Here is a 12,763-nt window from a genome sequence, read left to right as displayed (position 1 = left end):
GCAATTCATTAAATCATTTACATGTCTAGTTAATGTCTTACTGTCATCGTTTTCCTCTTTATGTATGATAGATAACTACGATCCTGAAAGTTTATGGCAAGGAGAACCATGCCCCTGCTGCACATTCTATTGGATAATAAAACAACATAAGGAGGCACAGTCATCTTTTATGATTTTAAATGACCATGTAAACACTTGAGATATTTACTGAAACCAATGATAAGAAGTTTCACATAGGAACATGTTTCTTTATTGAAACAAACATAGCAATGAGATGTTGGACAACTTTTCAAATAAGGCTGATTGCCCTTTTTCCTGTTTTTTCATTTAGTTGATCAAAAACACTCAGCTCTCTCGCAACATGCTTCATGATACTTCAAATCTTTTATACTATATTGCACAAAATTCAGACCACTCAATATAGGCTTCAAACCAAGCTACTGATGATTTAAACTTTCCTGACATTCATGAACATCAACATTTAACGAGATTTGGATTAATCTGTAGCATAATCTTAGTGCACACACTCTCGTTCTGTTTTTCAATATTGTATTATTTCGATGTAAAAAAGGTTTTGCAACAAAATTAGAATATTACATATATATTCTACATCATCCCTTGTAAATCCATTGGCACGTGCATGATAGACAGTCCAAGATGTGCAGAAAGAGACCTACTCTGCTTTAGCATTACCGGATGGCTTAAAATGTATCTTGTGTTTTACAGTTCATCCCAAATTTAATATTACATAAATCATTATAATTATATAGTGTCTCACACTTGTCAGTGAATATAATAAAGAAAATATTATACACAGCTGCCAGAAACAATGAACAGCAAATAAAATCTTATACAACCCCTCTGCATGGTTTGTATATTAGTAATACTGGACGGTAAGGCAAAAAGGAAATACTGTACCTTCTAATTGTTATCAATGGACAGTAAACCACAGTGTAATGTTAAATATGGGAGTGTTATGCACAGATATGGCATTATACATTTTAAATAAAGTTGGCAAACCTGCAGAACAATAAAAATACTTCAGCGCTTACAAGTATGTTAATATCTTTGGCCAAGTGGCAATGATCTGTAACACAATTCCTGTTTGGCAAACAAAATGAGGAATACAGAATTTGTTAGGTGAACTGCAGAGGTATTATGTGCAAATCATGATGAATGTTCTATATATACGCAAATTTGTAATCTGACTTCAGTCACGTCTCCTAGTGAGCTTTTCTACATGGGTTATCTGAAGTCTGGCAGCCCATGTTGGGATATTTCACCTGCACACGGAACAGAGTCCCATCTGCACACATGCAGAGCTTGTACCTCTCCAGACCTTCATCGAAATACACATCTCCTGCGGAGTTAGGGATGCGTGTAGCATTGAACATGACTGATCCATTGAGGACAATGCTGTTCTCCTGCAAAGAGAAAATCCATAATACATCAATCCACACATATTCATCTGTATCAGCTTTAAACTGTATTCATGTAAGAGTTTGCAAAACCTTTATTTTAAAAGACAAAATTTGGGGGATTTTGTACCAAAGTGGGAAAACATGCACTCCTCAAACCCCATGTCACTCCAATACTTACAGCCCTGAGCTCGATGCCTCCGCCCATTTTGAACTCTACAGTCCGGCCCATGATGTTGACGCCCTCGTTTCCACGAATGATGGCCTTGCTGTCCCCCTTAATGTTCAGGTCAGATGCTGCACTACTGGTGATCTAAAATCAAAGAGACAAAACACAAGATTTGTGAACAATATAAACAGGCTTTGGAAAGTATTTAGACTTTATTATCTTTTCCACGTGTGTGTTATAAACGTAATATAAAACTATATTTTTGCCATCAATTTGCCATCACACAGAATACAACATAATTAAGGCGTGAAAGCAAGTTTTGAAAATTACTTTTCCACATTTAGTAAAGATGCAAAGCTAAAACATGTTATCTATATTCATATTCAGGCCTTTATTTTGTACCATTGTAAAAACAACTATGTTAGCAAATACAGCTTTGAGTTTTTTGAATCAGATGTCATTAGCATTATACACACCCTTTCTGTGGAAGCCTTTTTAACACTGAGAACTTTGACTCCTTTAGGTAAATGGAACTCATGGTTTTCAAAGTCTGTGCTGAAGAACGTGGTCTGTGTGCGAGGGTCTGTGAAGGATATGCCAACATCACTGACGACTGAGGTCTTGTCCTTCTCTACACTCAGCTTAGTAGTGCCTTGCTGGAACACAACCTGGAACAACATACATAAAATAAAAGAGAAGTGTGCACACAATGTGTCATTTTCTATGTTTTTAAAATGTTCAGTGTTCACTGTAAATGTACTCTGTGTTTCTCACCGGATTATTGTTGCCGACAAGGACTAAGTCCTGGTCCTTACGGCCTCCTACTGTGCTCTTGTGCAGTGGGTGAACGATGCCCATGTCCGCCTTCTGTTTGAAGCGCAGCAGGCCAGTCTCATGGAACTCCATACTGTCGCACCCATTCGGACCAATGCGGATCACTGTCCAAATTACCAGAGTTATCTGAGGGACAGCAGAGTTGTTTAAGATTTTAAAATCAATGCAACAACACATAATGTGTCACCATCATTTTTGGGAAAGTGTAATTAAGAGAATCCATTAGAAGGAGAAGTTAATTTAGGCTTGTAGTACTCACAATGAGGTTAATTAAGGCGAGGAGGAAGAGGAGGACAACAATGCAAACAGCCATGTTTCCCTTGCGTCCTCTCAGCCCTGTCTTATGAAGACGTTCTTCTTCTATGGGTACATAGCCTGCTTTGAAGTTACTGTTGTGTTCCTTGTTAATCGTACGTCTTTCTATAGCCTTCTCTCGCATGGACTTCTTCACAGGCCCATTGGAACTCTCCTGGAAGGCAAAACAGTCTCTGAGGCATGACTTATGGAGTACTTTAAGAAATCAGTAATTCATTTCAAGTCATGATATTACACATCAAAAATAACTATTTCCCGATATATTCAGTTTTATAGGAAAATAACATCCTCTAGACAGACTGGAGTTGACCTTTTAAAGTCAAATTTCCCCTCCATACTTAAGATACTCTCTTTCATGCTTTTCTCGCTCAGATTCGTAAAACATGGCTTTCTCTGTGTATGAAATTCTCCACAAATCTACATTTACTGTCCATAGCCCTATCAAACTTCAGGTTTTAGTTCCTACTTATTTTCAGCGTCTCTTGTGCTCTGCGTTGGAATGCATCTCAGTTAAATGCCCCGCGACTGCCCGTCTGTGGCCATAACTAAAAATAAACTGCACTCATTTTAGCAGCAAAATAGAAATATTGTATACTCGATTGTCTCATTATCAAACAGCTTCTACGCTCTTTATATTAGCAAAATGATTTTGCTGTCAAACAGCAGATCTGCTACAATAATAACATTTTGATTTCCAAATAACGCTACCTATAATAACGAAGCGGCGGACAGTATTTATTACACTGATATTATCGTAGGACCGACCACAAAGCCCAGTACAGTTATATTTATTACACCAGGTTACTCGGGATTATATATCATTATCCTCTTAGCAAGCACCTGAGCAAAAAACTGAGTAAAATGCGAGAATAACAACAAATATCGAACATAACGGACCTGTTCAGACGCCATGTTGACCCTCCCTCTCCTGCTTGCCGAGTGACGCGGGGCATACCACTTTTCACAGTCGAAGGCGAAAAACCTGGTTACGTTGTAAGTTATTGACTGGACGCTACTTATTTATGAATAAAAATGCCGTGGTAATACGGACGAGAGCAAACCTAGGGCATTTTTTTTTTGCACTGAGCGTGATAAAAAAGGGACGTTTTCATGATAAGAAAAGATGGTCCATTCCAAGTTCAACCAGCCAATGACAGAAGGATCCTAAAATAGAAAAATATGTCCATTCATACTTTCCATAGGTAAACTGCCAAGCGGGCCATAACACTCTCATAATCTAAGCATTATTTGGTAAAAAAGTAAAAAACACAGTATTGAACAGGAATGGTTTCAGAGTTAGCTCAAAGTGTAGACAGAACATCTGTCTCTTGACTTTATTAAAGCACTCTGCTGCAAAGCCAAAGGTGTTTTATTAGAAACTAATGTCTAACAAAAGGCAATGAGTTCAGTGTTACTGTTTAACACCAAAACGTGTGTGAAATTCTCAGTGATAAAGCACACACAGATAGCAGATCAGAACTGGACAGTTGCTTAACTTTTCAAGCCTATTATGATTTGGGTCTTATCCTTTGTAAAATGTAAAATATTATTATATATGATAATTCATGCTCACTAATGATTAATCATTATTGTGTTGTTGTACCTATATTAAATATAAATATATAGGGAAATGGGCATCAGCAGGCCTATTGTATAGCTATAATAGGCTACTACATAGTCTTGTTATGTTACACTACTTGTTATGGTTTTAAATGTGCGAATGATCTGACAACACTCCCTGCACATGTAATTCAATTTAGTATGGCCTAATGTATTATAATCGGATTTGATCCAACACAGCCACTTGGGCGGAAACATCAGCATATCTGTGTTACTGAGCCACAGGGTTTAGTCGCCTACTCTGCGGGCCTTTGGTGTCGTTTGACAGTATGACATTACAATCGTATTTACATCACGGGAGAACAGAACCTGCACAGGACTGAATGGGAGAGCTCGTAGTTTATCCGTCACGATTTATTTAAAACACTGTGTGGTTTGGTTGTCGGCTCGTCTCCTCACTTGGTTGCCACAACTCTGAGGCGGTGCTTGGAATCTGCGTCGTAGGTGGAGAAAGCTGCTAGGACAGGATTTTTTTTTTGACTGCACTCCCCATAGAGATTACTACACCCCCGGCTGTTGTCTTAAACCTCCGAGTATTAGTTATTGTTTACGGACATGGCCGACACTTTAAGGAGACTGACCAATACATCTTCCTTCAGCGTCTTACAGGACAAGCTTGAGAGCTGGCACAAAGAATACCATGTAAGTTCATCAATAAGAAATGACCGACCTAAATCTGACCAAAGCACTTCCTCGGTGCCCTCGGCCAGCCTAGCTCTCTGTTCCACGATGGTTGAGCATGGACTATATTAGTGGCTAAAAGTTACATTTGCCTACAGTAGAGATTAAGTTTTAGTCAAAGACAAGATAACATGTGCCTCCTCCTCTAGAAATGATAAATTGCCTTTCTACCGTAACATAGAGATTTTATTTTTATTATTTTTCTACCCATTATTACTTTACTGTGGCTAATTGAAGCACAGTGGTTTGAAAATGCATGGAATAATTTAAAACATTACAGTAAAGGAATGCACTTGTTTAGATTACATTGATTTCCCGGTAGAGTTTGGTTGCTATGGACGCCAGTCGCCATGGCTACGGTTGGACTATTCCAAAGATGTTTTACTTCACTGTTAAGATGGTTCACGTCCAATCACTTCCTGTAGAAATCCGCTGGGTGGCTACACCGGAACAGCGTTTAGCACAGGGACCGGAAGTGATTTGTCTAAACTTAAAATATAGTTGTTACTTGCAGGTTACACTATAAATGCACATAACAGTCAATGTATGGCATTGAACATTTTGTAGTGTCTTGGTAGCTAGCAACAGGGACGCCTGCTAGGGTCTATGTGTGGGAAATCTGCCCTGAACTGTCTGTTAAAAACAAGTCTTTCTTAGTCTGTCTTCTCTAAAACAAGTTTAAAAAATAAATTATTTTTAACAATCATAATAAACAATTCCACTATAACAACATTATATATTTAGCTATAAGAGAAAATATATAGAGAGCACAATAGAAAAGAGCAAGCCTGTAGGATACAGCCTGTAACATTTTACGATTTCAAATTCTTGAATGCTTGACTGACTGAGTGATTACAGTCATATCCCTGTCACCTTATGTCTGGAATTAACTTGGCTTTGGCTGCACACAGCAAATGTTTGTCTTGTTCATCAGCCTATCTTTTGTCATATTTACCCTCCCAGGTTATTTCCTGTGACCAGAATCTAAATAGATGTTGTGAGCTGATTGAACTAACCGCCAAGATCCAGGGTCAACTGTTCGCCATCCTCAACCTCGCAGCTGCTGAAGGTAAGCTTTACATTTGCAGTAAAGGACTTTGTTTACATTTACAAAGCATTAACCAGGTTACAATCACTCATGAACTATTCGACACACACTCCCTGTTTTCACATGAACCAGGTGGACACTATGCTGGAGTGGACACTCTCAAAACGCGCCTGCTGCCGTGGCTTGGAACCTGTTTCTCAATGGCGAGGCCCTCGGTCACTGATGACACCAGTCTACAGCTCATCCAGGTGACATCATCTGTTGCTAGGCTTCATAACACACAATGTCTCATTTATAAATACATCAAAATGGATTTCATCCATTGTAACGCTACGGCATAGACAGAAAATACATCAAAAAGTTCAACCAATTCGAATCATTTTCCATTATTGTGGCCATCTGGCATTGTGGTTACTGTGTATCATTTGTACAGTATCATCATTTGTTGTCATCAGGATTCAGTGGAAAAGGACAGGAGGATCAGGGAACTCTCTGTATCCCATGATAGTGACATGCAGAAGATGGAGACTCAGCTGTGCTCGACTCGCCTGCAGTTGGACTCCGTCAGAGAAGAGTGAGTCTAAGAGATATAAGACAGCAGAAGTAGAGCAACGGACTCTAGACTTCGGGTTTCCTATCACAACTTGCATGGGCCGTGTTTAGATGTACTTTGGATAACTGAAAAGTCCATGGACAAGGGGATGTATATAAATGCTTGCACATTTTACTTCCATTTATACCCTCTCACATTCTCAACATACTATTACATTTTCTGATTTTTTGTTTTAACAGACTGATCGATGCTCAGAAGGAACTGGATGAGACAAAGAGCAAATCAGCAACCACTCTGCTTGCCACTGAAGATGAAATATTACAACTGAAAGCAGAGTGGGTGATAAAATCAAATACTGTAAATGCAATATACAGTATGTACTCCTCTGTTGACGTTAAGTGTGTCTGTGTTTCAGTTTGCGATCTGCACATGAGCAGGTGGAGATTTATAAGAGGAAGCTGGATTCTCTTGATGACTATGAGCGGCAGATTCGCTTGCTGAGAGATGAAGTGTCCTACCTGAGCACAGAGAAGGCCATGCTGCAGGAGAGGTACACCTGCACCCAGCACACACATGCAAATACTGCTTATACACAGATAGACATCATTACTACACAGAACAATGTCTCAAATGTTGATGCAGTTTTTACGTGTTTCTCTTGCCGTCTGTCTCAGGTTGGTGAGAAGTCGTTCTCCGAGCCCCTTGCCTAGGCTCAGTCGCTCTTCCAGCCCCATGAGGAGTGAATCGCCCACCAGAGCTCAGCTCACTAACTCCTCCCGCCACGCACGCCTCGTATCGCGCCTCAGTGACCTGTATGCTGTGGAGCGTCTGGAGGCCCAGACCCTGCTTCGACGCTACATTGCTGACTTAGAGATGGTCCAGAAAATCATCTTCATTGCTGTCGTGGTATGACTGTAATTATTGTAGAGCCACTTGTAAAGATGGGCAGATCAGAAGTGTATGTAGAGAAAATGAGTGCCAAATCTGTTTACTTGGACTACCTAGTTGCTTGATTTAAGCAGGGTTGTATATGATTGGCTGGTATATGGAGCAAGTGACTTTAAAATGTCTGTTATACTTTTTTTCCCTTCATGTTATCATGTCAGGAATCCTTTAAGACAGCAAAACTGGCTTACCGTCAGTTCAAGCTGCGCGTGAGAAAGACGTTGTCCCCATCCCACTTTGGGCCAGAAAGTCTAGAGGATGCAGCTGTGGACTACATCGTCAGAAACCTGGACCTCTATGATGTTCAGGCCAGCGTCAATGTAGGACTAAATACTTTCTCTCATGTGTTCTCTGCAGCATTTATGAACAAATGAATGTAGTGTGATACTTAGGCAGTGTATCTGACTGTGTATTTCATCTTCCCAGGATGTGATCAATGCCATGAATGTGAACCCTCGGATCTCTTTCCCGCCAGAGGTGGACTTTGTCCTCATTAGCACCTTGATCAGGGAGACATGCAGGGTGGCCTTTGCCATGCAGACACTGGACCCCCCGCTTGACTTGGCCTTTGCCAGTGATGGAGAACTTTACAATGACAGCAAGTCAGTGCTTTGTGTCAAAATTCTGTATCAGGGCTGCCCAAAGTTTGTTATTTTACAGGAATTTGGCTCTCATGAGAGGTTTCAGAGAGTAAAGCTGTGGTGTTTATTTGGTCAATTTAAACGCATTGTAATTAAAGAGAGTTTAAATTAATGTATCATGCTACATTTCCAGACAATCATTGTAAAACATGATCCTATGAACTGCAGCCTATCACTTATCACTACCACTGTTATTTGCTGTCTCTACCAGTAGATGTCACCCTTAACACTTAGATGGCACTCACACATTCAGTAAATACTCACAGCTCTCCCTCACTATTTTCCCCCACCTCTCTGTCTGACAGGTATCGCCGTAGCTATGACTCCGAGTTCACTGCTCCTCTGGTGATGTACCATGTGTGGCCAGCCTTGGTAGAAGGAGATGCTGTGGTAGTGAAGGGCGAGGCTGTGACTAGAAGGGGTGCTCTGGTACTGACTGTACAATACTTCAAAAATATTCAAATTAATTGCTCTAGAGAATAATGTAAGAGCATGAGAGTACATGGAAAGGCTCATGTGTTTCCTGGTGATGTGTCTGTTTTTGCAGTGGAGTAGAAGCCGGAGCAGGAGTGCCAGCCCCGTGCGCTCTCGCTCTCTCAGCCCAACTCGCAGTCTTGTAAGTCTCTATAATATTTGACAGTGCAGCCAAACACACAAAAAGAGAGGCACCATTTGGCTAATGTTTGTGAGTGTATTGTGTCCTTTTGTTGGGTTTAACATTGCTTAGCTACTCATAAAATTCTGATAAACTTCAAACTCAGATGTATGACTCTTTCCACTTAACAACATGCATGCACACCCATGGCTCTAAGGGTATGTACTTCATAATCTAAGCTTTATTTCTTTGGATTAGTTTTATTAAAATTTTACTCCAAAGTTGTAAATATAATCAACATCATTACCTGTTTTTAGGCATTTAACAGCAAAAGAAGCCTGTCTCCTGAACGTCTCACAGCTAGCCGCCTGTGAACTCCGGCCTCTGTCAAGGCGACACCTGTACTTCACGTCAGTGAAATAAAGTTTGAGGTATTTTCAATTCTGATTTCATCTTTATGGTTACACTTATGCTTCCACCAAATAAAGCAATGAAATCCTTAGATACTGTTCCACCCAAAGGCTGCTCAGAGTTTACATTGTTGGAGGGCAGTTTAATGGGACATTGATTGAGTAACTAGAGGTCAGTACATTATAGATGAAGCAAAATAGTCTGGCAGCTAACTGGACAGTTGTCTTAGTTCACTATATTTACTCTGTAAATATAGTTTTTATGTATATATAATATATGTTTTTGATAGATAATACTAACAGTATTTTAGTGATCATCAGAAACTTAAAGGTACATTTTTCAGGGGAAAACTCGACCTGCACAGTAGCTCTTTCTTAGACAGTTAACTAAAGGAAACATATTCAACTACTCTTTACTTTTTACCAAAACTCAACTATGTATCAGATTTCTTTGGGTGTGTTGTAGGACATACAGTGTGGTGCTAATGATCAGTGCTAACTCCTCCAGTACTTGAGTGACTGATATTGGTCATTGTGATTTTTAGTGTTAGTGGTTGCTGTGTTTTTTTTTTTTTTAAATGTCTTATTTTTATTTTTTGGTGCTGTTATTTTGTATTCTGAAAACTACTTTGAGATAAAGTAAGACATAGTGAGGTTTAAGAAAATTTAAAGTAATGGAACATGATATGTTAATGGAATGTATAACTGGAGATAGTTTTACTTTTGAAGTCTAAAAAATATTTTTTTAAATCAGACTTTTCCAAATAATAGTGTTAGTTATTGTGTACAAGAATAGGACCAGTAGTTATTTTGCAGAAATGTCTCTATGCATTCAGTGTGACAATTCTATTTATTTTTTTCTCATTTACAACTTGTGTACTGTATATCACCACTTCATATCCAATACTACTGTACTTAATTTGCCCGTGAATGGCTTGAATTTCCAAAATATGGTCAATACTGTAGGATGCTGATTTCACTCTGATTTGATTTGTGTTGTGTGATGAATATATTCTTTGACTGTGCCTTTTATGATTGCTTTTTTAAAGAATAAATGACAAACTTTAGTTTCCTGCAACTCCAAGTTGTTTTCAATTTAATAGCAAACCCTTTTAAATATAATGAATGCTGTTCTCTCCTGTATTTTGGGCTCTCAAAGGATTCCACTGTAGTTATTTTTGCACAACAGGCTCAATAATTCCCCCAATTTACATTTTATGACATCACAGTATTACTACTACTCTGCTTTAACAATAGATGGTGCTGCTACTCCATCATTAAAGTGAGTCCAAGAGTTAAACACACTGAAGTGGTACCAGGACAAAGTCTCTGCAACTTAAGTTTCTGAAAAGTTAGTTTTTATTTCACAGTCATATCAAACATTTGGCCCATCCTACATGATATTACAAGATGCCGCTACCTATGAAACATCAAAAATATAACAAGACATTTTACAGTAATACATGTCCAAAAACAAAAGAAAAGCATCTGTTATAACACTATGTACTTCTGTACACTTTCAAATAACATATATTTATGTTTTAAATAAATCATACCCTGAAAACGATTTTACAAGCCTAAAATTTATCTCGATAGATAACTTTTTTCAATATGTGAAGAGCCGTCCTAGTCATTGTGCATCATCCGTGTGTGCGAGTGCACCAGTATGTTTACATTTGAATGAAATCCTTGAGGGAATCTCAGCAGCAACACCCCAGTTGTGATGCCTTCATAAATTGTTTTAGTGTTCTCAGCCATCTAATTCGGTCTCCCTATCTCCAGGGCTCGCCCAGTCCTGCACCCGTCTGCCTCACCAGGCAAACCAATTATTCTGCTGGCTCTTCAAACCATATCTAACATCTAAAACCGGTCATTTGCTCTGCAGAGCAGAAACTGAGCTCTAGCAGGCCTCCATGACCTCTGAGTCCTTAAGAACAGTCTTAACAGGTTCACTCACTGACCACTTCTGTAGTCTGTAAATGAGGTATGGTGGTGTTTCTTGTTAATTTACTGCTATCCAGGATTATTGAGTAGAAAAGAAGTTAATTTGTTTAGTGGATTAGATGAAATCTACTAGTGTGAATGCTCAGTTGAACAGTATTTGTCTGTGCTGATAGTGATTAAAGATTACATGGTGGGTTTGTAGTTGCAGTGATTAGCATCCCACATCAGAGAATGCGGCATGGACGGTGATTCTGTGTCAAGAACAAAATATCATGAATACTAAGAATGACACAGCTAACATAATATCATTTTATGCTTTTACCCACAGAGTGGGCAAACATATGTGTTGAGATTTCAGTGTCATTCCAGTGTAAACATAAACCCCACACTAACATATATGCCATTTCTCCAGAGGCAGACATCCAAATTCAAGTGTATCCTCAAAAATCCTTTGTTTTCCCTTGCATTAGCAATACTGAGAGACTTGGAGAATATATTCGGAAAAGAGACGTGTAGAATATGCAGAAACCCATGTCATGGAAACTTCCGCCATGCCTCCTCATCACATTCCCACACAATGAGCTTCTTGTCTGATCTGCAGAGGTTCAAAGAGGTCCTGGCTCCTGGGACACAGGCCAGGTCCTTCTACCATGATATAACTGGGAGGGAGCCTGTAGACTCTGTCTCAGCTCAGTTGTCCATGTGAGCCTGGTGGGGGGGTTATTTACTTAGGTGTGCTATGGTCAACTGTAATCATGGTGAGCACAGCCTGTGGATGGATGGAGATGAGAGAGAAGATGGGATATGGGACAGTAATGCAATAAAGCACAAGTCCTGCTGGACTCACCACAGACAAAGCATTTTCATTTGACAGAGAGAGAGCATTAAGCTTCTACATCCAGATTTAGTTGTCTTCTGGTAGCAAAATGATGAAACCACCATTTCCTCTGTGACCAGAATGACAAGGTTTCAGCAGATGCTTGAAGTGAAATCTTAATCCCTGGCCCAAACCGGAGGGACAGTAGTAGCTGGAGCTCACCCTAAACAGACTCAGAGCTGCAAATCCAGCTAAAGTTTCCAGTTTGGTGGAAGAAGCCTGACTCGAAGCTGCTGGACCGTGTGATGTTTCCTCTGGACGTCCTTAATGTGCTCAATACTGGCAAGAGTTGAGATTCTGGAGCTTGAGCGTGATGAGTACCCGCCCTGATCCCACAGCCGGACCAGAGGGGGAATATTAATGGGGCTGTATATCACAGCACATGAAGACACGGTTATGGGTGACCAGACTGCAGTGCGTAAATCAACAGTAATATAAAAATAGAGAGTAGAGGGAATGTAGAAAGTCAAGGCAGAGGACACAAAAACACAGATGGGGGCAAGTGAGAATGTACAAAACAACAACTAAACGTGAATACTTGTTACTGGTCATCCTATCGTGGAGCTTGTCTTTGATGGAATCTCCCTTCAACAGAGGAGTCAATGAGCCACTGCAGGTCAACAAGGCATCTGTATCTGCAAGAGAGGCAGTGCTGTCTGTGGCCCAGACAGGCCGTTAAACACATCTGGAACGGAGCTGGATGCAAGTTGTGC

The 12,763-nt window shown here is 39.8% G+C and overlaps 2 protein-coding genes across 2 annotated transcripts; one reads left to right on the top strand and one right to left on the bottom strand.

Moving 5' to 3' along the window:
* Positions 1 to 227: 227 nt before the first annotated feature.
* sgcb (sarcoglycan, beta (dystrophin-associated glycoprotein)) lies at positions 228 to 3,781 on the bottom strand. Its single transcript, XM_044199778.1, has 6 exons — positions 3,634 to 3,781; positions 2,681 to 2,890; positions 2,362 to 2,547; positions 2,064 to 2,255; positions 1,600 to 1,731; positions 228 to 1,424 (listed from the first exon to the last, which is right to left on the bottom strand). Exons 1-6 carry the CDS (start codon positions 3,646 to 3,648, stop codon positions 1,224 to 1,226), a joined length of 936 nt encoding a protein of 311 aa, XP_044055713.1. The 5' UTR covers positions 3,649 to 3,781; the 3' UTR covers positions 228 to 1,223.
* A 770-nt stretch (positions 3,782 to 4,551) lies between these two features.
* Positions 4,552 to 10,307, top strand: spata18 (spermatogenesis associated 18). The gene is made up of 12 exons (XM_044199775.1): positions 4,552 to 4,998; positions 6,001 to 6,106; positions 6,218 to 6,333; positions 6,541 to 6,659; positions 6,878 to 6,973; positions 7,054 to 7,188; positions 7,313 to 7,544; positions 7,745 to 7,903; positions 8,010 to 8,185; positions 8,530 to 8,653; positions 8,772 to 8,840; positions 9,137 to 10,307. The coding sequence occupies exons 1-12, from the start codon at positions 4,912 to 4,914 to the stop codon at positions 9,191 to 9,193; spliced, it is 1,476 nt and encodes a 491-aa protein (XP_044055710.1). The 5' UTR covers positions 4,552 to 4,911; the 3' UTR covers positions 9,194 to 10,307.
* Positions 10,308 to 12,763: the final 2,456 nt, after the last annotated feature.

Source organism: Siniperca chuatsi, linkage group LG6, assembly GCF_020085105.1.
Source record: "Siniperca chuatsi isolate FFG_IHB_CAS linkage group LG6, ASM2008510v1, whole genome shotgun sequence".
In the NCBI taxonomy this organism is placed as follows: domain Eukaryota; kingdom Metazoa; phylum Chordata; class Actinopteri; order Centrarchiformes; family Sinipercidae; genus Siniperca; species Siniperca chuatsi.
The sequence above is the reverse complement of the archived record's forward strand: the minus strand, read 5'-3'. Positions and strand labels throughout refer to the sequence as shown.

What these genes read in the sequence shown, in the direction of transcription:
- sgcb (XM_044199778.1), bottom strand. An exon ending in TCGCCTTAATTAACCTCATT is followed by an intron (nt 2,548 to 2,680) that starts GTGAGTACTACA and finishes GCTGTCCCTCAG; the next exon opens with ATAACTCTGGTAATTTGGAC. An exon ending in AAAAGGCTTCCACAGAAAGG is followed by an intron (nt 1,732 to 2,063) that starts GTGTGTATAATG and finishes CTTTGATTTTAG; the next exon opens with ATCACCAGTAGTGCAGCATC.
- spata18 (XM_044199775.1), top strand. Translation starts at nt 4,912, where the DNA reads ATGGCCGACACTTTAAGGAGACTGACCAATACATCTTCCTTCAGCGTC. An exon ending in GCTGGCACAAAGAATACCAT is followed by an intron (nt 4,999 to 6,000) that starts GTAAGTTCATCA and finishes TTACCCTCCCAG; the next exon opens with GTTATTTCCTGTGACCAGAA. An exon ending in GAACTTTACAATGACAGCAA is followed by an intron (nt 8,186 to 8,529) that starts GTCAGTGCTTTG and finishes TCTGTCTGACAG; the next exon opens with GTATCGCCGTAGCTATGACT.